This window comes from Periplaneta americana, chromosome 11, assembly GCF_040183065.1.
Source record: "Periplaneta americana isolate PAMFEO1 chromosome 11, P.americana_PAMFEO1_priV1, whole genome shotgun sequence".
In the NCBI taxonomy this organism is placed as follows: Eukaryota; Metazoa; Arthropoda; class Insecta; order Blattodea; family Blattidae; genus Periplaneta; species Periplaneta americana.
In genome coordinates, this window is record NC_091127.1 from 175,100,175 (window position 1) to 175,122,775 (window position 22,601).

The window sequence follows — 22,601 nt, forward strand, 5'->3', positions numbered from 1 at the left end:
ATTTTAACTTAATGTAACATGTGTATTATAGACCAAATTAGGTTAAGTTAGAGCAATTCACTTTAGCAAGATCCGAAAATCATAATAAGTTTCGTACCATAAGGCAAGGTTTTCATCATAAATATTTATTTAACACTCTACATCTGAAGATGATACATATGTATCGAAAACGTTAATGTAAATTATTAACTTTAAGATAAGCAAAGGTGGCACAGTAAATAAATAATTATAGTCAAATATTAATAGCTTATCGGCATATCACAATATGAAATTGAACAGCGTTAAAGATAATTTCATATTTTGAAGCACAAGTTCACAGCATTTCATATATTATCTATCTGGTTGACATGCTGTCTGTCCATATGTACACCCTTTAACACGGAAAATGGTCGGTCTCCTGTGGCGTGAATTTTTCTGAATGCCTTTCGGTTTAATGCGAGATTCACATTGGGAAATATTAAGCATTGAGGTCCGAGGATGAAATCAAATCGTATATCATGGAAAGACATATTCCCTACGAAGTCTTTATAGCTTAGCGATAGAGCTCTTTCTTCTCGTTACAAAGATCGGGCGTCGAATCCCCCTATGTAAAACGCACGCGTGTAAACACGGCGCACACGATGATACCCAAGCTATCCCGAGGTGGGACTGTCTGAACAGCGACCAATTTCCGTGTCAAAGTGTATACATCTCTCCGTTCATCTATCTGTCTTCTGTCTATGCTATATTTGTCTGCTTTTCTATTTATCTGTCTCTATGACTATCCGTCTTACCATTCTAATTTCTCTGTGTTTCTTTCCTTTGAATTCTTTGTTATCTCTAGCGCGATTTACTGTAAGCCCCGATTTTTTTAAAATAATTTTTACGCCCAAACGAGACGAATAATATGAAACTCAATATGGTATGGAGTCATAAAAATATTGGGCCTCCTCCTGAGAAAAACTGGAACAAAAATCCATATCCTTTTTGGAATTCGTGCTATCAACCATGACTTACACGAAATGTTGAAACAAGAGCGCCCAAAATATTGCATTGATCGCTCTGACTAGTGTTCTCTTAGGCTATTAGATATTAAAATATAATACCAGCGATGACCATAAATGATATAAAATAAATGAATTAGAATTATTAACTTACATTTTTTGAACATTTGCAGTTATTTCATCACTATTCTCGTACTTTACACTGAATGAATGCATCCCTTCTCTTATTTCTTTGCACACAAGTTGAGAGCTATGATTATAAATCAACATTAAAATTCGGAATCGTCTGATCGTACAGTCAGCGAGGTTGAAAAGAAACTCTACGAAAGGGAAAGCAACACTATCACGTTTGAGGTAGGGGAATATGGGGCAGGACGGGGTATAGCCTCTATCTTCCCAACAAGTAGTGCAATCTACCGAATTTTTTTTTTACAACTTCGTCAACTCATGTAAATATATCATAACACAACACTTAACTGCCATTTCTTGCATCTGTTGTATGTTATTCGGTTGCTGCATCATATTGTATCATTCATTTGCAACTTTAAAGTGTTCTCTTGTCACACGTAAGTAGAAATGAGATTTATTTAGATAATCTATTTTAATGTCATATTACAGAGTGCTTACCTGGCTTTTAATTCCGAAACTTTCATAAATTTCGTGCGTTATTTTTCCTGCTAATACCTCATAACTTAGAAATTGTGACTGTGGGGCAAAACGGGGTGGAGCATAACAGGGCAGTACCCCGTCCTGCCCCACGCCATATTTAATTAAATTTCACCTCCTGTAATGGGTTGTTCGTTCTGTTGTTTGTCAGAAGAAGGTTGGATTAAATGCGTATCATGTCTGAAATGGGCTCACAATTGTTGCGCAGGAGTAGACAGTGAAGGCGAGGATGCCACGCACATTTGCGTATTTTGCGAATGACGTTTTCTCAAGTAAACTTGTAAAATGTTGTAGTATTCACACTTTCAGTATATAATTTTTGTCACTTTGGAATTTAATTATTACAAAAAATAGATACCCGATTTTGCCCCATACGTGGGGCAGAACGGGGCAAAACACACATTTCGAAAAACTAATTTATTTTAAGGTTATAATGACCGGATTTCACTCGAAGTGCATATTTTTTACTTGCTTACAGTGTAATAAAAGCATATATGTCATAAAACCCATACATTTACATTATTTGATACCAAATAAAAGCATTCAAACATTAACTACCCCGTCCTGCCCCATGTTCCCCTATATTAAAGGATTTTTCTAGAAGATATGGGAGCGTTAATTTTTGTATTCAATTTGCACACACAATATGTTGACATGGCTGGTAATGTATTGTCCTAATAATCACCTTTTTATAAGTTGTCTGCACTTGTTGTAGGCATGCTTGTATCAAGTTGTCTGGAAACAGATTCCTGTTTTGGAGAAAAATAAATTCACAAATTAATATATTTCAAAATAAACTTCAATAAAATAAAGCCTAATTAACAACTAATAAATACGTATTAAATAATTATAAATACGAGGAAGGAAAAGAGGTGAATTATTGAGAGTACCATGCCCTATCAAATAAATTATGTCATTACTTTAAATTTATTAATCTTTCAGTGAGAATTTGTCTGAATATGAATATTTCTTTACTTGGTTTCACTTTCTTATAGTCTGAGGTTTGAGAATATAGTATAGTATACTATACTTCATGCATGATTATGATATAAGATGTATGTGCAGTGTATGTGCAATATAGTATAATATACCTGCCCAAACTATAACCTGCAGAATTTTTTCAGCATTTTCTTCATGTCAGTAACTTTTGAAGTGTATAATTATATTGAACTTTAAAAATAAAACAACAAATGTCTCAGGACTCAGGAGAATAAAATAAGGAGAAAAAAATCCGTGTTGATATTCCGCGTACATTCTAAAGCTTGATATTCAGAAGGTTAAGATAATTACACACTATTGGACAGTTTAAGTTCTCATCACGCTTGTGATTATGTTATAATTTTGACTTTCGTGAGTTCGTGTTATAGCCTGATTTGTGACACGCATTGCTACTGAAAGATGTTTTCTTTACAAGACATCTGCGCCGTTATGTTTCAGTCCGAATTCGTAGCTGTCAACGATGATAAGAAGTTTCATATTTTCCTCAATAATGCAGAACACACCATTTTCAAGGCTGTGAAAACTGTGAGAGTTTAAACATAAGTCAATTACTAGCTAGTGGGCGTATGTTATGATATCTTTTGTTACTTCGTTTTGTTTCATAAATCTTGCTAATTGGTGTGTACTTCATGTTTAAACGATACCTAACAAGCAGTGGAAAGTATAACAAAGTATAACGAAATAACCGTGGCGCAATCTATACTGTTTTCGCTGTAAGAAAAATCCTAATGTAAACATAAGCACATGGCTGTCATAACCTTGACTGGCTCACAGTCGAAACACTCACATGACGCAGGAAAATATAGTCCGTATTTGGAAACTATCAACTTATATTATTAGAAAATAAAAAATTGAATTGTAGTTGTTAAATACAATGAAACATATAACTTCAATCATATGTAAAACATTATGTAAAAGAAAAGCTACTTTTATATTTTGTTATGTACTATGAACGCGGATGAATACCAACAGTAATACCGAGGTAGTCTGTTCTTGTAACAAGCTGGAGTCATTTGAGCTCGTAGTTATTCACATAAGCACGTGGTACTGAAGTATGGCTTCTGCATCCTCGGTGTGTGTGGTTATTAAACATAAGAGTGGAAATCCTCTCAAAAGCGGAGAAAAACAAATAGTCTTAAATGTATATAATAAGTTAAGTGAGTTTTAATTACAGAATTATAAATTAAATGTTTCCCAAGGATATGAATGCATAGTAGTGAGGTTAGGCCTACTTGACGAGTAACGGGAAATGTTTAACATGAAACAGAATGTACAACGGTAGGCCGCCAAACAGCGGCCAATGAAGCCTCACTTCAGTCAAGTGATATTGTTTATATAAGGATTTTTCTTACAGCGAAAAGATTATACATCGTTAAATAAATTAGAGACGACCCTGCACGGTTTGCATACATCCTTTTCAGGAGTGTTCCTAAATGCCCCGACATCTCACAAATGGTAGTGTCCCTGGTCATGGGATCATCATGACGTTGTGCTATGACAGAGATCATAGGATAACGGACAATCACCAGTCCAGAGAACGCAAGATAAATTTCTTCCATTGCTGACGCCGAGAATAGAACTTAGGATCGCTTGGTTAGGAAGCGCGCTCTCTATCCACATAGCTACAGTGGCGGACTCATATATTGATAATGATCCATAAACTTAAACATTTTTAGGAAAAAGTGTGTAACCTTATTATATCCAACATGGCGTGCAGTGTAGACACTTTGATATCTGTTGACTTTCCTGTGACATGTGCCTTGAGGTTCGGATCACCTGGGTGGATGACAACCACCATAACGATGCCTACGATGGAGGCCAGGACGGTAGTGATGACGTAGTAGAGCAGGGCGTGCGTACCCATTCGACCGGATGACCGGACGTCCAACTGCGCCATTCCTGCGATCAAAGCATCACACGTGGAAGAAGACGAAACACACTCAAATTGATAAGATAGACATTCAGGAATTAAGGATTTGAGATCAAGAACGCAGCTTCAAAACCTGCAAAATATATTGCGATGATCTCAGCTTTAGAGATATTAATGTTCTGATGCTTCGAACGTCTTGTTGTACTTTACTGCAAATATTGTTGTCAGCTATCGTGGATTATTGAGTTCTATATTACAAAAATGAGATCCCATATAAAACAACATCCCAAGTTTAGAAAACTAAACTTTACAGGAGAAGGCTTATTTGAATTATTAATTTCTGGGTTGTATTTTATTAACAAAGTTTTAGTTTATAATTTTACACAATCAAACTGCACATACGAGTAGTATCAAGTTTTAATATCCTATGTGTGTGGTTGTTGGGTACGAAACATCTGATTCTTGAAATACTAGGGCATTCGATAAGTAATGGCAACAATGATGTAAATCATGCTCCTAGCAGAGATCATTAAAATCTTGTAGTATATAAGACAGCATATATTTTTCATAAATATGCAATATTGAAATTCTCGAAGTAATATTTTGTAAATACAGTGACAGTTTCTGATTTGTAGCACATAATACAGCCCTAACAATGTTCAGTAGGTGCTCCATATAAATCGAAGTTGCAAGAGAAAAAACTGCAACTCGGTGCTTTAGGGTATTAAAAGAAGCTTTATGGGAGAGAAATCATACCACAATGAACTATTGCAAGATGGATGGAAGCGAGGCATTCACTTTCAATCAAGAGGTGACAGCCAAAGAGCTTTAGATCAATAAGTGATAGAGACATCCAGAAATGATGCTGCAGATGGAGTCTTCATCTCTCAAGGATTTGGTAACTTATTGTTGATATGTTAGGGAACTATATTTGAAATATGTGATGTCAAAATAACCTAAATAAATTTAGTGTGAAACAGTAGCTATGATGCCATTACTTCTCTAATGCCCTGGTGTATGATGTAACCAATCAATATTTGAAAAACACACACACACACAGTATTTTGTACACTACCGCAACTCATGAAGCTGGAATATTTTCAATGGTTGGATATTGTATTCTGACATAACACCTAAAAAAAAGTATGTGTAGAGAACGTATGGGAGGGTCTGTATTTTGTATGATCTGAAGTCAAATTTTATCGATTGTTTAACCTCTCCTGTTAGAGGTCTTACATCAAGCCTTCAAGGAAGGGGACAACACACTAGACACTAACACATTTGTGGGTCTCCCCTAGCCTGGAGTCAGGAGCCTCCACTGAGACACACGCAGGACAGAACAGTAACATCCATTGAACCATGCCTGAGGAGGGACTCGAACCCACAAACTTCTGACCTCGTCACTTAGTGAGAGCGCTCCTTAGACCGTGTGATTACCCGATGAACTTAAGTAAGAAAAGCCGACGCGTAACAGCCCATGAATGACCATAGCCAATCAGCTGGTCTCACGTCCACATCCCTCAGCAGAGGTGGATGATCATCCAACCACAACACAGGTATCGTGTGGTTAGCACGAAGATACCACAGTCGTTGTAGCTGGCTCGCGGAAACGGATTTCACTATCCATCGTAGCTCTCCAAATTCATCACGATGATGTGTGAGCAACGGTCCCATACTGACCGAAATTTCATGAGAGAAATCCTTCTCTATAAGGACTCGAACTAGAGCACTTTCTTTATCTCGAGTCCTAGGCATGATGCCTTAGATTACGACTTTACGGGGCGGGACGATGAGCTTAAGTACCTATGTGAACATATTAAGAGTGGATGCTTACCTGATATGAGTGATGAGATGATGAGCGGTATGATAAACATCTTGAGCATTCTCATGAGAATCTCTCCAGGGAAGGAGACAAGCATGATGGATTCGCCCGAGAAGCTGGCAAGGCGCCCCAGGAACCCAACCAGCAATCCCACCAGCACTCCACAGATGGTGAGCGTGAGCAGAAGGTTGGTTCGCACCCACAGCAACACCTGCAAGACCCAGAAACGTTCCACGTTTATAACGAGCGAATGTCGCTGTATTCTTCAAAAGTGAGGCAGTCGTTTCATTGCCTAATTATCTTTGTTGAAGAACAACGAGAAAAGGTTCAGAAAAGAATTAACCAAATTTCTACATACTCATACCTTCTACACAATTGATGAATTGTTTATGCTTGTGAATTGAATTATTCTACTTAAATGACATGTACAATTTTATATAGCTCAACTAAAATATGTTTTTATATTGACTTAATCTGTTTACTATGTATTGTATTTTTTGTTTAGCATAACTGATGAATTGTATGTACTGTAAATTGAATAGTATACTGTATAGGTCAACTGATGAATTGTTTAAGCTTATAAATTGAATTAATCTACTTCATATGAATTGTATAGCTTAACGAAAATAAGTTTGTAAATTGAACTAATTTGATTGTATATGTTTGTATAGTTTGGCTGATGAATTGTATATGTTCTTAAAATGATTACTAGTCTGTGTAGCTCTACTGATGAATTGTATATAGACCTACTGTAAATTGAATGGTAATATGTATAGCTCAACTGGTGAATTGTTTATGATTATAAATTGAATTAATCTACTTGATATTAATTGCACAAATTTGTATAGCTTAATGAAAGTATGCTACTTTGTATTGTATATATTTGTATAGTTTTGGCCGATGAATTGTATATGCTTTAAATTGAATAGTAATCTATATAGCTCTACTGATAAATTGTTTGTGTTTCTAATTTGAAGTAGTTTGCATGATATGTATTATCAATTTCTGTATATCACAACTGGTTGAATTGTTTATGCCTTAAATTTAATTAAATTGTTTTGTATTATAATATAGCTCAACTTATGAAAGATCGTTTGCGTTTGTAAATTTAATAATCTGATTGGCTATGTATTGTATACTTTTAGTAGAGCCATCGATGTAGCTCAGTCGGTAGACTCGCTGGGCTGCTGATCCGGAGCTGCGTTCGGGCTTGGGTTGGATCCCCCTTTGGACTTTGGTTTCTTCGGAGGTTTTCCCCAGCCGTGGGACTGAAGCCGGATGGTCTATGGCGAGTCCTTGGCATCAACCCCTTTGATTTGATTACCCCCTTTGATTTGATTACCTGGTTGGGTTTTTCCGAGGTTTCCCCCACCGAAAAGGCAAATGCCGGGTAATATTTTGGCGAATCCTCGGACCTCATCTCATCTCACTACATCTCGCCAAAATGTAAAAAAATGTAAAAAAATTGTACAAAATTGTAAAAATTGTAGAAAATTACTAAATTGTAAAACTATAAAAATTTGTAAAAATTGTAATTGTAATATTGTAAAATGTTGACATGTTCCACATCTTAAAGCTTCATTGCTCATGTAAGATCTATGGAATAAAATAAATGAATGAATGAATGAATGAATGAAGGATGCAGAGTGAGAATGAAAGTAAGATGATGGTGATAACGATAACCGACTCTCTTCAATTTCTTCAGTCGTTAATCAAAACTTAGTCTACCAATAAAAGTATTCTTCATATTGGTCTACTTTTCTATATTTTCATAATATCTACTGGTGTTCAGTTCAAAGTGTGTCATGGCTCGCTGTATGCCGTCATGTGGCTAGTCGATGAGCCTAGAGAATACAATCTTCCTACACTTCCGCAGAGGTGTATTACTTATGTGCCAGAGAAGTTGCCTAGCAAGTACGGCGTTCGTTGAGAAGAGTACTTACCGATACGTACGGTAACGCCGGTAGTGGCAGGAATGTGAACTGTTTGGAAACACGTACTGAGGTGAGTTTTTTCTTACTATTGGGATATGTGGAGAGGGTTAAGACGATTACTTACGTGTTTGTTGACATTAACTTCGACGCTCAACATGGACACGGAGCATCTGATTTGTACTGTGGAATGTTACCGTACGCAACCGATGATAACAAATACCCTGCGTACGACTTAGCCGCGCAAAACACAGTTCGAAAGAGGTTATGGTAGCACACAGACCGTACAGACTGCCATCTGTTGCTACGACGTTCAAGTTATACCGTACACGTTCTCAAGTTCAGATTGAACGCCTTGATTAATAGGCAACTTTTCTGACACAAAAGCTGAAATTCGCTTCAAATCGCTAACTCATCAACAGTGACGTCATGACACACTTTGAAATGAACACACAATATTCAAGTCAAGACCCGCACTAGACCAAAACAATATGACGTCACTGACTGATCTGCTATTTGTTGGAAGCCAAAGCCCTGATACGCTATAAAATATAGTCCTTTAAATATTTCATTACAACTAATGTTTTTACACATATTATGTCAATTCAAATCAGTGCAATGTAATTAACCATTATGCTAGATTAAAATAAACCTAACGTACCTATACATTAATATGAGCTTGATCTTTTCTGTTTACAACGGCGTAGTAATACATTAAATGGCTCTTGGTTTGGATAGATAATGACTATGTAAGTTAATGAACCATTCTGTACACTGACATTGGTTGCTAAAGTGTCCCGGATCATAAGCCTGATGATCGCACAAATGTGTCATTTATCAGAATATAAATTGTGTATAGATTAAAACGCTAATAAAATAAATATAACATAATATATAATAATAATAATGATAATAATAATAATAATAATAATAATAATAATAATAATAATAATCATAATAACCCGTGGCGCTATAGCCCTTTAAGGGCCCAGACCGACCAGCCGGCTGCTGGCTTCACTCCCACATGCCGAAGCAGAGGTGGACGATCATCCAACCAGAATGGAGGTATCATGTGGTTTGCACGATGATCACCCAGTCGTTGTAACTGGCTTTCGTAACCGGATTTCGCAGTAGTAGTTGCTCAAATGCATGTCTATGCTGGGTGGGCATTGGTCCCATACATTGGCCGAAATTTCATGAGAAAATGAGGACTCAAACCAGCGCGCATTCTGTAACGCGAGTCCTAGGTAGGATTCCTTAGACCAGGACAGCACGGTGCGGGACAATATTTTCCGAAAACCTTGTAAAAATTGTTAAGGGGAGACAATGAGAAAAACACTTGAACAGTATAATTTCGGAAACAAACTTTCAAAACTTGACATGTCCATTTTCAGAAAACACACTTCAGATGCCAAAGCTTTCATCTCTGCAATATTTTCTGTGATGAAATATTAAAGATGATTTTTTTTGCTATATTTATAAATCCCACAAGGGTAGCTGCCCTTCAGTAAGGGTTGCCAAAAGACACAGCATACTAAACAAATAAAATAAAAATAAACATTTGCGTTATCACTATTTACGATGTTTATTTTCAAATGGAAGCTACCCTTGGGAAAGTACTTTTATTCAATAATTACTAGTAATCAAATAGAATATAAGGAAATTTAGGTGTACAGGTGATTACGTAAAATCTGAACAGAATATTTCATTACATGTATAGCCATAATTTTCAAAATATTTAAAGGAATTCCAAAAGACTTAAAACATTCAACTGAGAATTTTGGAATTGTTCCCCTTGCTCCGAACAATAGGCCAAATACTTCAATCTGCCCTTGTATATGACAATAATAATCTCTAAAGTATTGAATTGTAAAATTTCATCATACAAAATCTTCGTTTATTACAAATACACGTATTTGTAGCATTTTTGAAAATGGACATGTCAGGTTTTGAAAGTTTGCTCCTCATCATGAACGTACGGTAACATTCAGAGGTAGAAGGAGAGAACAGTATTAGATATAATGTAAGCACGAGAAAAAAGTAGGCGGAAAAAACAATAGAATAAATAGTAAGCAAACGAAATGGAAGAAAAGAATAAGGAGAAAAATAATACGTTGTAGAAGGATGAATTTAATTTCCATCAATGTCTTTCTCTTCTAACCTGAAAGAAGAAACAGAATTAAGTACTAAAATATTACGGCACAGAGCATGAGAGAAGTATGAAAGACATGGAAGAGAAGGAAAGAGAGATAAGAATAAGAAAAACAAAAGAAAAGAGAGCTATGAGAGGAACTGTAGAGCTTTATGAGGAGAAGCGTCCTTGTGCTGAAGGCTTTTCTAGCATCCTAAAACAATGATCACTGACTTGCTGAATCAAACTTCATCATCGAGTAAAATATGTCGAAACATTAGCCTAATCTTATTCAAGATATTCTTTGGAATTTATGGGTATGCAAAATCCATACTAAGTCGATTTTTGACTTGGCGGTCATATCCATGTTGGTCACGTGACTCTGGCAATGGTCTTGTCTGTCTTCATCCTCGCCAGATCCCATGTCTGCCCTGCAACAAATACAATGCAAGCATCCAGTGTAATACATTTTACGTGTCCTATGGCGAAGTGCATCAACATCGGTTAAAAACGCAGTAATCATAGATTACGAAACGACGGTTAAACAGTAACCGTGGTTAAAATGTAATTTCTGTGCACCATTCATAATCACCAATTACTTAAACATAGTTAGCTGACACTTCATTTAACCAGAGCAAAGTCTATGATGGTACACTGTTTCTACAAAATGACTAAAGGAAAGCATTCATACCACAGCAAAGATAATAGTCAACATCTAAAAACGACTGCGCTCACTCCGTTCTACATCGAAGTGAACATGTCCTACATTTTCGCGTTGCATTTGTTTGCCTTTGGGCGCTGTTATATTTGCGAGTTTCATTTCTTTGTTTTTCATTGCTGTTAGGTTAAAATCGTACAAAATAGAAAATTGAATGCAAAAATGATTATATCCCAATGTGAGGTTAAGTATCGATAGACTTACTTAATAGATTTAAATATATTATATAATACAGAAGGAATATCCATAAAGGAAAAGGATGCAGAAGATTAGTAGAAATGTGTGTACGACCCAAGATCCCATTTACACCAGGTTACTGTTCATTATCCTAAGATCCATCCATAACCTCTCTTTGTTGAGACAGTGACAGAGAAAGAGATATTCAAGTATTTCCTCTTAAAATACAGAAAATAACAGTTACATAGAATCTTAACGTAAGGAGCTGATCAACAGAAGAAATATGACTGTTTTTGAGTTATTGCAAGTGAGCCATTTGTAGATTTTGATAAACAAAATCCCTCCTGAAATTTTCTGTCACCTAATTCCTCGTAAAGATTCTCTCTTTCCACTAAAGAAACTTCACGCTCACGCTCTATCCATATAATTCAAGTACTGTAAAATAATAATCGTCTTCGAAGTAAACATCTGTGGCTCTGGCCGCCATTTTGCTTTACTTAATCTACTAATCACTGGTTATCTCCTTTAACCGCTCGAAAATGGCCGGTTATAGATTACTGTGGTTAACCTTCTATTTAAGTCGTAACCGAGGTCGATCCACTGTAAAAATGCTTAACCAGAGGTTAGATGACAATTTTAACTGGTGGTTACACTAACCGACGTTGATGCACGTGGGCACTAGACCTTTACTCTTGAGTAGAGCTGTGGTTTGTTGTCAATTGAGCTTACACTGATATCTCCAAAAACTATGAATCCTCCTTCTCTCCACTCACTATCTCTGTCTGCTCTCTACTTCTTTATCTAATGTGGTGACGAAAGAATTGGGGCTGCGAACCATATTTTTAATGTGGAAAAATAAAAAAGAAATCGTTGTCAAACATTTACTATTAATTCCTTGAATTTTTAAATATATATTTTTTGGAGATTACACCCTTTACGACAGGTTGTCCCATCAGTCGAGCTTTGTCTGTTGAAACTGCCCTAAATATAGAGGACATTATTCATAGCTTCATTTCATTTCACTGAACCTCAGAACGTGAATTTTAGAGTGTAATGTTGTTTTGTGTAGTAATATAATGTAATAAGAAAATATTTAAGCCTTAATTTCTTTGGAGATATTTCAGCAAAAGTTTGGTGTAATAATGAAATCCGAAGACTTTTTTATGGCTTAAACTGTTCTTCATGAACTATTTTGAAAAAATAAAATTATTGCTTATGATGTGGAGTAAGATGTGACATTTGTATTTGCAGCAATTTTGTGAGAGTTTTTTTATATAGTATTTCCTTGCCTTCGATGATTTTGTGAACAATAGTCATATTTGAATGGGTTATTTATGAAAGGGCCTAAGTCATTATTCTGTGAAAATGAGTTTGTAATGTAATAACTGCTCTTTAGGTGTAGATACATCGATTTAGATATGAAGAGGACTAAGTTTCACACTCTAATGCTTTGTAGAATTTATGATACAATTTTTATTTCAGCCTTAATTTCAAAATTTCGGCCTATAAGCAGTTTTTCTTAAGTTGCTAACAATTTAGTATTCAAGACTTAGGCCCTTTCATAAATAACCCATTCATTTACTAATTTAAATATATGTCATTATTATTAAATTTAGATGTAACATAATAATAATTTTATAAGCAGGGGTTCTATATGAGGCGCAATGAGAGAATAAAATTTCAGTTTAATTTTAAAACTTTGTGCTTTGGAAATCTATTTGTATTACCGTAAACGAAAAATAACTGTTTATGTAAACGTTTCGCTATACATTTGCGAAAAAAGTATAAAGTTCCAAATTGTCTTCAGATATACTTTCAGATTCAGTACAACCACTTTATTTAAACTCATAACAAAACATACAGTACACTGTTTTTTTTTTTATAATATGTAAACCTGTTCACTTGCGAACTTTGTGTAAAATATTGAAATATAGTTTACTTTTTTGAAATTTTCTGAAGATATTTGACAAATTTTTATTACATTTAAACGTAATCCTTGTATTAAGAAGATCATCTGATGGAAATAAGAAATTTTCACTCTTCTGCACAATTTATTGCTTTAATAGATTATATTAAAAAAAGTTAGTTTTTTTAATGCCTCTATGAACTATGTATTGTAAAGTAAGCACAATTTATGATTACACTGTTTTCACTGAATTAAATACTATGTAAGAATAATTCTTACCTTTTTCCACTCCCACCTTTGGCCTCAAAGAAATAATTTTGTGTCATTGAGAGATTTTGTTTCAAATATTTTGTAACACTGTCGTTACTTTCCATTTGAACTACACAGTAGTCATTCAGAATATTCTGTACATTCACTTGAAATTCGTTTCAATCCCTCTATTCTATAGAATTGTCTCACTTCCTACTTCTGTTACTGACGTACGCGACTGATCTTCCCAAGAAGTAGTCGCACTTTATACACCTACCACATCCCAAAAGCACAAATCGTTAAACAATGTGTAACTAAGTCACGTTGAATAACAATTTTTATGATATCAGCTTCAGCGCTGCGCAAACAATATCTGATTGCAATAAGATTAAATACTTGTAGTACAGAACAATACTTCTGCTCTGGTAGACTGCGAGCATTCTCTGATAACACAGTGTACGAATGCTAGCCTAAATTTGGGGGCAACATGTACAGGGACATCATTTTATTTTTAGTTCAATTTTTATTGTACCTGAATTTTTGAATGTACTTCACTCCCACCCCTTCTACTAGTAAACTCCCAACCGTTCTCGACACACAACCAAGGACGCTTATGCAGTACTGAGTTAGTGAGTATAGTACGTTCAAGAAATATGTTCGTGTTTTCCAGTGACGAAAGAGCTTTCAATATTGAATCATATTTTCGCGCAGGTACTGTCGTCCGTTTGCCTACGTCGCATCCCGGTTTCCCCCACCTGCTTCTGTTCGTCCCTCTGTAAAGTCTAGTAGCTGGGCTGTCTTAACTCTTTTCTAAAAACATTAATTTCTGTTAGGAATTGGACGTCTACGTAATATTATACAACTATTTAAAATAACTTAAATAAAAGGGCCTCGTTAAGTAATTAACTGTCACGTGATTTACACCTTTTTCTACGACCCTGCGACAAAACCACTTGAACGGACAGTAGATAGCATTTCTGAGTAATTTTATCTTTTCGGATCGGGCAGAAGTGAAGATTAAATTTACAGTACGTAAGGTACTCTTTTATAGAGTAGGTATAGAATTATTCCAACATGAGTTACTCGTACGAAGGACGAAACTGGTCATTGGAATTAGGTACAATAGTCTATATTGTGATAATATGCAGAAAAGAAATGAAGCCTGTATCGAAATGAACGGCCACCATTTTCAAAAATGTGTTTAAATATCCATATTATGATTATTTTCCAATTTAACTTCATTCTCTATATTGTACGCTAATGTCCTGTAACAGTGCAATATACACTGAATAAGCAATACATCCGAATGGATAGCTCAATTCGTGAGTAGAAACACTAAGTGTTAATACAGTACTGTATTTTGATGAAACAAAAACCTAATGAAAATTATCAAACTCAAAATTGCGATATTTCCTAGTTTACATAAATGGAAGAACTACTTTTCTTCCCTTCTATACCTAGTAAAGTGATTTGAATTTTACGCCAGTATCATCTTGGAAGAGGGAGCAAGCGGCGTTTCCGGTTCTAGACCTTTAATCCAAAGATATAGCCAGGTTAATATTAAAAATGTTAGTAAAATTAAAATGATGTGCCTGTAGAATATTTCTGAAGAAAGAAGATTTTTCTTGCTGGCTTTTCATTAGATCTGAAGAGAGTTTAGTAATCAGTTGTGAACGATGTACTTTAATGGGCGATGATAATCTTCATCTTCCAGGAAGGCCGATGCATTTGGACAGTCAGCCTACGTACTTACTCCATCACATATATTTCAGCTCAATGGAACGAATTGTTACTAGAATTTCCAGAATTGTTTTCACACGTAAAGAACGCAAAACCCTGTATGTCTCAGAACAAGGGTTTTTTTTTTTACTTACACCACTTGACGACCAAACAGGCCGTATACAGAGTGTTAAAAATAACGTTTACAACGCTTCAGGGATGATATTTATTATTTTTATTATTTTTTATTATTATTATTATTATTTTATTTTATTCGGTTATTTTACGACGCTGTATCAACATCTAGGTTATTTAGCGTCTCAATTAAATGAAGGTAATAATGCCCGTGAAATGAGTCCGGGGTCCAGCACCGAAAGTTACCCAGCATTTGCTCGTATTGGGTTGAGGGAAAACCCCGGAAAAAACCTCAAACAGGTAACTTGCCCCAAACGGGATTCGAACCCGGGCCAACTGGTTTCGCGGCCAGACGTGCTGACCGTTACTCCACAGGTGTGAACACCAGGGTTGATAGAGGAGGTAAAAACTAACATCTTTTTTAAGTGACAAAACTTTAGCAGATGCGCCGTTTTGCCGCAAGATGGCCTGAAGGGTAGATGGCTTGACTTCCGTCACAACACACACTGGTTAGTTCTGTTTGTGCTGCTGTGCCTGTAACAAGTCAAAAGGGTCCCTAACACTCTCCGTGGTGGTAATTATTTTGTTTTTCTACTCGACGTCCTACCAAAACTTTTAGAAAATATCTCATTGAACATCAGAGAACGAATATGGTTTCAGGATGACAGTGCCCCTCCACACTTTGATCTTCGTGTCAGGAACCACCTAAATGCTACATTCCCCGATCGTTGGATTGGCAGGGGTGGACCGGTACCGTGGCCACCTCGATCACCGGACCTAACCCACTGGATTTGTTTTTATGGGGAGATATGAAACGTCTTGTGTATGAAACACCGTTCAATACGGCAGAAGACTTAGTTGCTCGCGTTGTTGAAGCTGCACATGTTATTAGAAACAATGTTGGTCTTTTTGAGCGTTGCAGACACTCCATAGTACGAAGGTACCAGTTGTGCAATGCCTTCAATGGACGGCAGTTTGAACACCACGTCTAAAACGACAATTGGTCTCGTTCCTTATGGATTACACTAACGTACAAAATAAACGGCGCATCTGTCAAAGTTTTGTCACTTACAAAAGATGTTTGTTTTTACCTCCTTCATCATCCCTGAAACGTTGTAAACGTTATTTTTAACACTCTGTATTACTGTTATTACCATTGTATGTCTTTAATGCTTAACACTCGACACTCAATATCTAAGCCAATCTTTCATTCCATTGTCACTCTTCCATTTCTCTTCTGTCATATCTATTCCATTCTTCGTAGTTAATTTCTGTTTCTTTCCTTCTTCGCTTTAGGTACCCATTTCAAAAATTTCTTGCCAGCCTTCCCTCTTCCTTTTTTTAAGTGATCATAAAATCTTGACTGCCGTATATTTCTTTGTTATCTATAATATTTTGTTTGTACTTATTTATTTGCTCTAAGTATGCCAATTATACACACACACACACACACAGTAGCGTGCAAATTAATCCGAACACGACATATTTTTACATTTTCTGTCATTGTTGGCCTCACAGCTGCTTATACCGCTTTAATTGACATCTGTAGTACGTGTAATTCCATTGTTGAAGGTCTGTCATTATTTTTTATATGTGACATTTTGCCTGTCGTTTTGTACTTATAAGCATTTCAGTTGTATTGAAGACTTAATACTGCAGTCCTGTGTACATTCTGTCGTCTTCACAAATGGGTACAACTCCACGAAAACGGACTAAAATTATAGTAGAGCATTCTTCTATGATACAAAGGCAAATTGCTGCAGAATGCCACATCGGTTTGGCTACTGTTAATTCGATCATAAAACGATACAGGGAGACTGGATCCATCACACCCCAGAAAAAAGGAAACTGTGGCCGGAAAAGGAAGACTTCACCTGCAGATGATCGTTTAATTGTCAGGAAAAGTAAATTAAATCCTAGACTAACTGCTGTCGACTTAACCCGCGAGTTAATGGCTACCACTGGGGCGAATATTCACGTCACAACAGTGCGGCGTAGGCTTTTGGAAGCTGGACGAAGGGCTCGTAAGCCTATTAAGAAGCAACTGCTAACCCTGTTATGTGCAAAAAACGCTTAATGTGGGCAAAATTACATCAACACTGGACAGTGAATGACTGGAAGAATTTACTTTTTTCCGATGAGTCTCATTTCGAGGTCCACGGCCACCGTGTTTCTTACGTACGGAAAGGATCCGAAAAAGTAACAGCAGCTTATCTCCAACAAGCACCCAAATACCCCCTAAAGTAATGTTTTGGGGTTGTTTTACACATGAAGGGCCTGGAACATTAATACCTATCAAGGGAATGATGAATTCTGACAAATATATTCACTTATTGGAAACCAGAATCGTACCCCAGCTGCAAAAATCATTTCCGGATGGCAGAGGTGTGTTCCAACAAGATCTGACACCATGCCATACGTCTCGAAAAACTACAGAATTCTTCAAAAAGAAGAATATTCAGGTACTCCCCTGGCCAGGCAACTCACCCGACATCAACCCCATTGAGAACTTGTGGTCAGTTTGCAAAATAAGAATGCAAAAAATGGATTGTTCTACAAAGGAGAAGATGATTTCTACCCTCATTGGTGTATGGTTTCGGGATGAAGAAATGAAGAATATTTGTGGGAAATTAGTGGAATCCATGCCAAATCGTCTCAGAGCTGTTATTAGGAACAAGGGAGGCCACATAGATTACTGAGGTATGTCTTAGATCCTTTTATGCTCTACCATGCCGAAACGTAGTAATTATACACCTGGTAGCAGACCTTTAATGCATGTCATTAAAGTACACCTACTCATTAAAGGTCAGGTCTTTCAGCCAATGACGACTCAGGTTACAACTGTTCAGCCAATGACATGTCAGCTTTCTACCGTTATAAAACCGCAAGTATCGATTATTCTCGGATATGCAATCGAAAAAGAATTAGCGAAAGGTCACGGAGGCTGGAAATCCAATACTGTCGCAGAAGGTTATGTTCTGTTACTATAATAATTAGCGTTAATTGTAAATAATATTCAAATAAATACAATTTGTCATCTCGTTTTACAATGTCTAATTTTATTTCAATGTTATCTCTGTAGGTTCTTATGGCCTAGCAAGGTCAATGTGGACATCTGTTCTTCGGAAAAAATCAATACTTTCGCGTCAGCGCACATCTCACAACATACGGGACATTGCTCCGGGTCATATACAATAAAATTAATAATATCAAGTTATAAATATGGTCGAGCATAAAAAGTCGTATGAACCTCGCCTGTAATGGTAATTAAGAAGCTCGTATGAATATTATGAAACTCGCTTGCGCTCGTTTCTTAAATATCCATACTCACTTCTTAATTACCTTCATTATAGGCTCGTTGCATAATGTACTATTTTTTATCCTGTTTGAGTGTTTTTGCATAAGTAATTACGTTGTTCGGATTAATTTGAAGGCTGCTGTATATATATATATATATATATATTAATTTTAATAATCCGTTACCATTCTTAACAATTCAGAAAAGTTTTATTTTCCTTTAAAATTCACCGTTGTCGGCGGGATTTGAACCCACAAACCTAGGATACAACAATCGATATGGTAAATGCGTAACCACTGAGGACGACAATAGTGGTGGTGGTAGTGGTGGTGGTGGTGGTGGTGGTGGTGGTGGTGGTGTTGTGGTAGATATTTAAATTGTATTTACCTTTCTGCGAACAATGAAGTAATTAAAAGTGTCTTGCATACTCATACTCTACAGTTTTCTGGAAGTAAATTCGAAAATATTTTTTGTTGTGAGGCATTCTTACAACAAATTTACTACTGACGTCATTATGCTTATGAACATGTGAGACAAGCTATAAATTAAAGCTGATTACGTATATTGCATTAATATGTCTTTTCTAAATGGAACTCTGTGAATTGAACATAATCTGAATCATGAGCAAATAAAATGCTGTTAATTTAGTGATAAGGAGCGAACTTTGCCCAAATTTCACGTAATGTTTTTAGTTTCACTTGTTATGGAAAGTAAACGTATTTGCTACGCATCAAGGTGTAGCTGATTGTTAGGGTTTAATTAAACAGTTAAGGGGGACCTTCTCCGACGTTACGATCTTTTGCATCGATTACTTATAAAATCAAAATGTCGATTTCATAACCTTGCGAAATAAAAATGATACTTTTTTAAACAGTTGTTTCAATATAAAGTAGGTAATAATGTTTTTTTTTTTTTTTTTTTTTTTTTTTTTTTTTCTTCCAATTGTTACTCATATGAAATTTCGATTATTTGCAGCTGAAAAATGAGGTCATATTTGCATATACTTATTTGCGTTAGTGATTGAAGTATGCAAAATCAAAATGTAGATCGCGTTTAACTGACGAACATTTATTGGCTCAACTGAAAATAGCGGTAACTCAAACTCTGGTTTTCATGAAATGATGGTATATGCCAAGGAAATGTAAGCAATAGTTTTATTTCCGTATCTTATAAATTTTATAACTCTTTACCATTGCATATAAGAAACACGTCATATTTTACTTTCAGAAGGATGGTGAGAAGGACATTGATGGCAAATCCAATCTACAGTGTCAATGATTTTAGCAATATTACGTTTTAGATACTATTTGTTTTAACCTCACGTAATTAACAAATCTGTACATTTTAACCTGATTTTATACTATTTCTTTTAAAACCTTTAACCTGTTTTGTGATTATCTGGTGATTGTATATTTATTTTTTATTTCATTTTTACATTTATTCATATTGTAGTAGCCATGTATTATATATATCTACTCTGACGTTGTCTATGGCTGTAAATCGATGAATGACATTAAATTCATCTATCTATCTATCTATCTATCTATCTATCTATCTATCTATCTATCTATCTATCTATCTATCTGTCTGTCTGTCTGTCTGTCTGTCTGTCTGTCTGTCTGTCTGTCTGTCGGTATTGAAATCTGTGTAATATGGGTGTAATGTATACAGATACACACACAGTGTTCTGCCCAAGGGTAGATCTTTCACTGCAAACCCTGCATTTTCCCTTTTTTCCTATTTTTCTGCCTTCCTCTTAGACTCCTCGTATGATCGGTAATGTCGTCTATCATCTGATATCTTCTTCTGCTCTGAACTCTTCTCCCATTCACCATTCCTTCCAGTTCATCCTTCAGTAGGCAGTTTCTTCTCAGCCAGTGACCCAGCCAATTCTTTCCCTCTTCCTGATCAGTTTCAGCATCATTCTTTCTTCACACTCTTTCAAACACAGCTTCATTTCTTATTCTGTCTGTCCAGTTAACACGCTCCATTCTTCTCCATATCCACATTTCAAATGCTTCTCTTCACTTCGTCGTAATGTCCATGTTTCTGCCCCTTACAATGTCACACTCTACACAAAGCACTTCACTAGTCTCTTCCTTAGTTCTTTTTCCAGAGGTTCGCAGAAAATTCTCTTTTTTCTATTCAAAACCTCCTTTGCCATTGCTATCCTTCTTTTGACTTCCTGACAGCAGCTCAAATTACTGTTTATAGTACACCCCTAGTATTTGAAATATTATAAAATTATAATATTGAATTAAACTGAGAATCAGGAATGCACCACTGCTCGCATTATCCGTTCACCTCTCCATGTCTGAGTTCGTTTTCGTACTACCAGCCTTTAATGGCTTTGCGTCTTAACTGGTTCGAAGATCCTAATACGAGGGTCGTTCAATAAGTAATACCCTACATTTTTCTCAGAATATATAGAAATTTTTGCAGTTTGGTGACAATGTAAATGAATGGTTTGAACAATTTCGAAGGAAAAATTGTTCCGGGGCCAGGTATCGAAGCCGGGACCTTTGGTTTAACGTACCAACGATCTACCAACTGAGCTACCCGGGAACTCTAACAGACACCGATCCAATTTTTCCTTCTATATCCACAGACCTCAAAGTGGGCTGACAACCGTCAAGCAACCAACGTTGAGTGCACACTAACTCTGTGTGACTTAAGTTGTGGCTCAGTTGGTAGAGCGTTGGAACGTTAAACCAAAGGTCCCGGGTTCGATACCTGGCCCCGGAACAATTTTTCTTTCGAAATTATTCAAATCAACTTTACAGGAAGTTATACCTGAAAGCTTGATTTGTATAATACACGTCACTCTTCGTTAACAGAAAGCCACAATTTAAGTCACACAGAGTTAGTGTACACTCAACGTTGGTTGCTTGACGGTTGTCAGCCCACTTTGAGGTCTGTGGATATAGAAGGAAAAACTGGATCGGTGTCTGGTAGAGTTCCCGGGTAGCTCAGTTGGTAGAGCGTTGGTACGTTAAATCAAAGGTCCCGGGTTCGGTACCTGGCCCCGGAACAATTTTTCCTCCGAAATTATTCAAATCAACTTTACAGGGAGTTATACCTGAAAGCTTGATTTGTAAATGAATGGTTATTTTTCACATCCTATTTTTCTACAAAGTCTCCATCGCGTTGTACGGCGTTACACTAACGTGGAACGAGAGCGTCATTGTATTCCTTGCCAGTAGACTACATACTGTTGGGCTGCATGCATAGACACTTCTCACATCAGTTACGTTATTGACACTTTGAAAATGTGTTCCACGCAAAGCTTTTATAAGAGACCCAAAGAGGTGACAGGTGACAGGTCTGGACTGTATGGTAGTGGGGCAGTACGATCAAGCCCATAATGTTATGTTTTCCCGGGTTCACAAACTCGTGGAACCCATTTTGAGTTGACTTTTGAATATACGAAAGCCTCAATAATTTAACAAACACCCATGTTTCTGTAGCTTGCTCTGGATGTTAATGTACATCTCTGAGTTAATGGTTCTCCTCTTGGCATCAAATCCACGAGAATGATGCCTCCACAACCCTAAAAGACAGTGACCATGACGTTTCTTGTAGAGGGGGCTACTTTAAATTTCTTCTCTCTAGGCGACTGAGGATGATGTTGTTTCCTTGGCTACCCTTTTTGTCTCCGCTTCAAAATGATGCACCTAAATTTTGTTACCTGTAACGATCCGGGACAAAAAGGCCTTCCCTCCGGCTTCAAAGCGTTCTAATAATTCAGCAATGGTTTTCCTCTACAGCTTGTGGTCTAGGGTGAAACTTCAATTTTTTTTCGATACGCCCTAGTGTACAAGGTGGGATAAATCACGGTAAATCTGCAGTTTCTGATCAGAGTTTGTTACCTTTAACCCTTTGTTGCCGGACATAAGAAAAAATTAAAATAAACCCGTTTTCTTTAGTAAATGTTGTTAGAATATGAATTAAAAACATACAGTAATTTTTTCAGAAATTTTTTATTTTTTTTTTCATT

The 22,601-nt window shown here is 36.3% G+C and overlaps 1 protein-coding gene across 2 annotated transcripts in view; it reads right to left on the reverse strand.

Moving 5' to 3' along the window:
* The window catches only part of LOC138709624 (excitatory amino acid transporter-like), a 68,339-nt gene that overhangs the window by 16,289 nt on the left and 29,449 nt on the right, over nt 1-22,601 (reverse strand). Inside the window, exons 1-5 of one of the 2 annotated variants that reach the window (XM_069840525.1) lie at nt 13,483-13,707; nt 10,737-10,833; nt 6,353-6,551; nt 4,340-4,547; nt 2,335-2,398 (exon numbers count right to left, since the gene is read on the reverse strand). In XM_069840525.1, the coding sequence (XP_069696626.1) occupies nt 2,335-2,398; nt 4,340-4,547; nt 6,353-6,551; nt 10,737-10,833; nt 13,483-13,577 (663 nt within the window). In that variant the 5' untranslated portion in view covers nt 13,578-13,707. Of the gene's footprint in view, nt 1-2,334; nt 2,399-4,339; nt 4,548-6,352; nt 6,552-10,736; nt 10,834-13,482; nt 13,708-22,601 lie in introns of those variants that run through there. The other variant, XM_069840527.1, reaches the window with a different exon arrangement.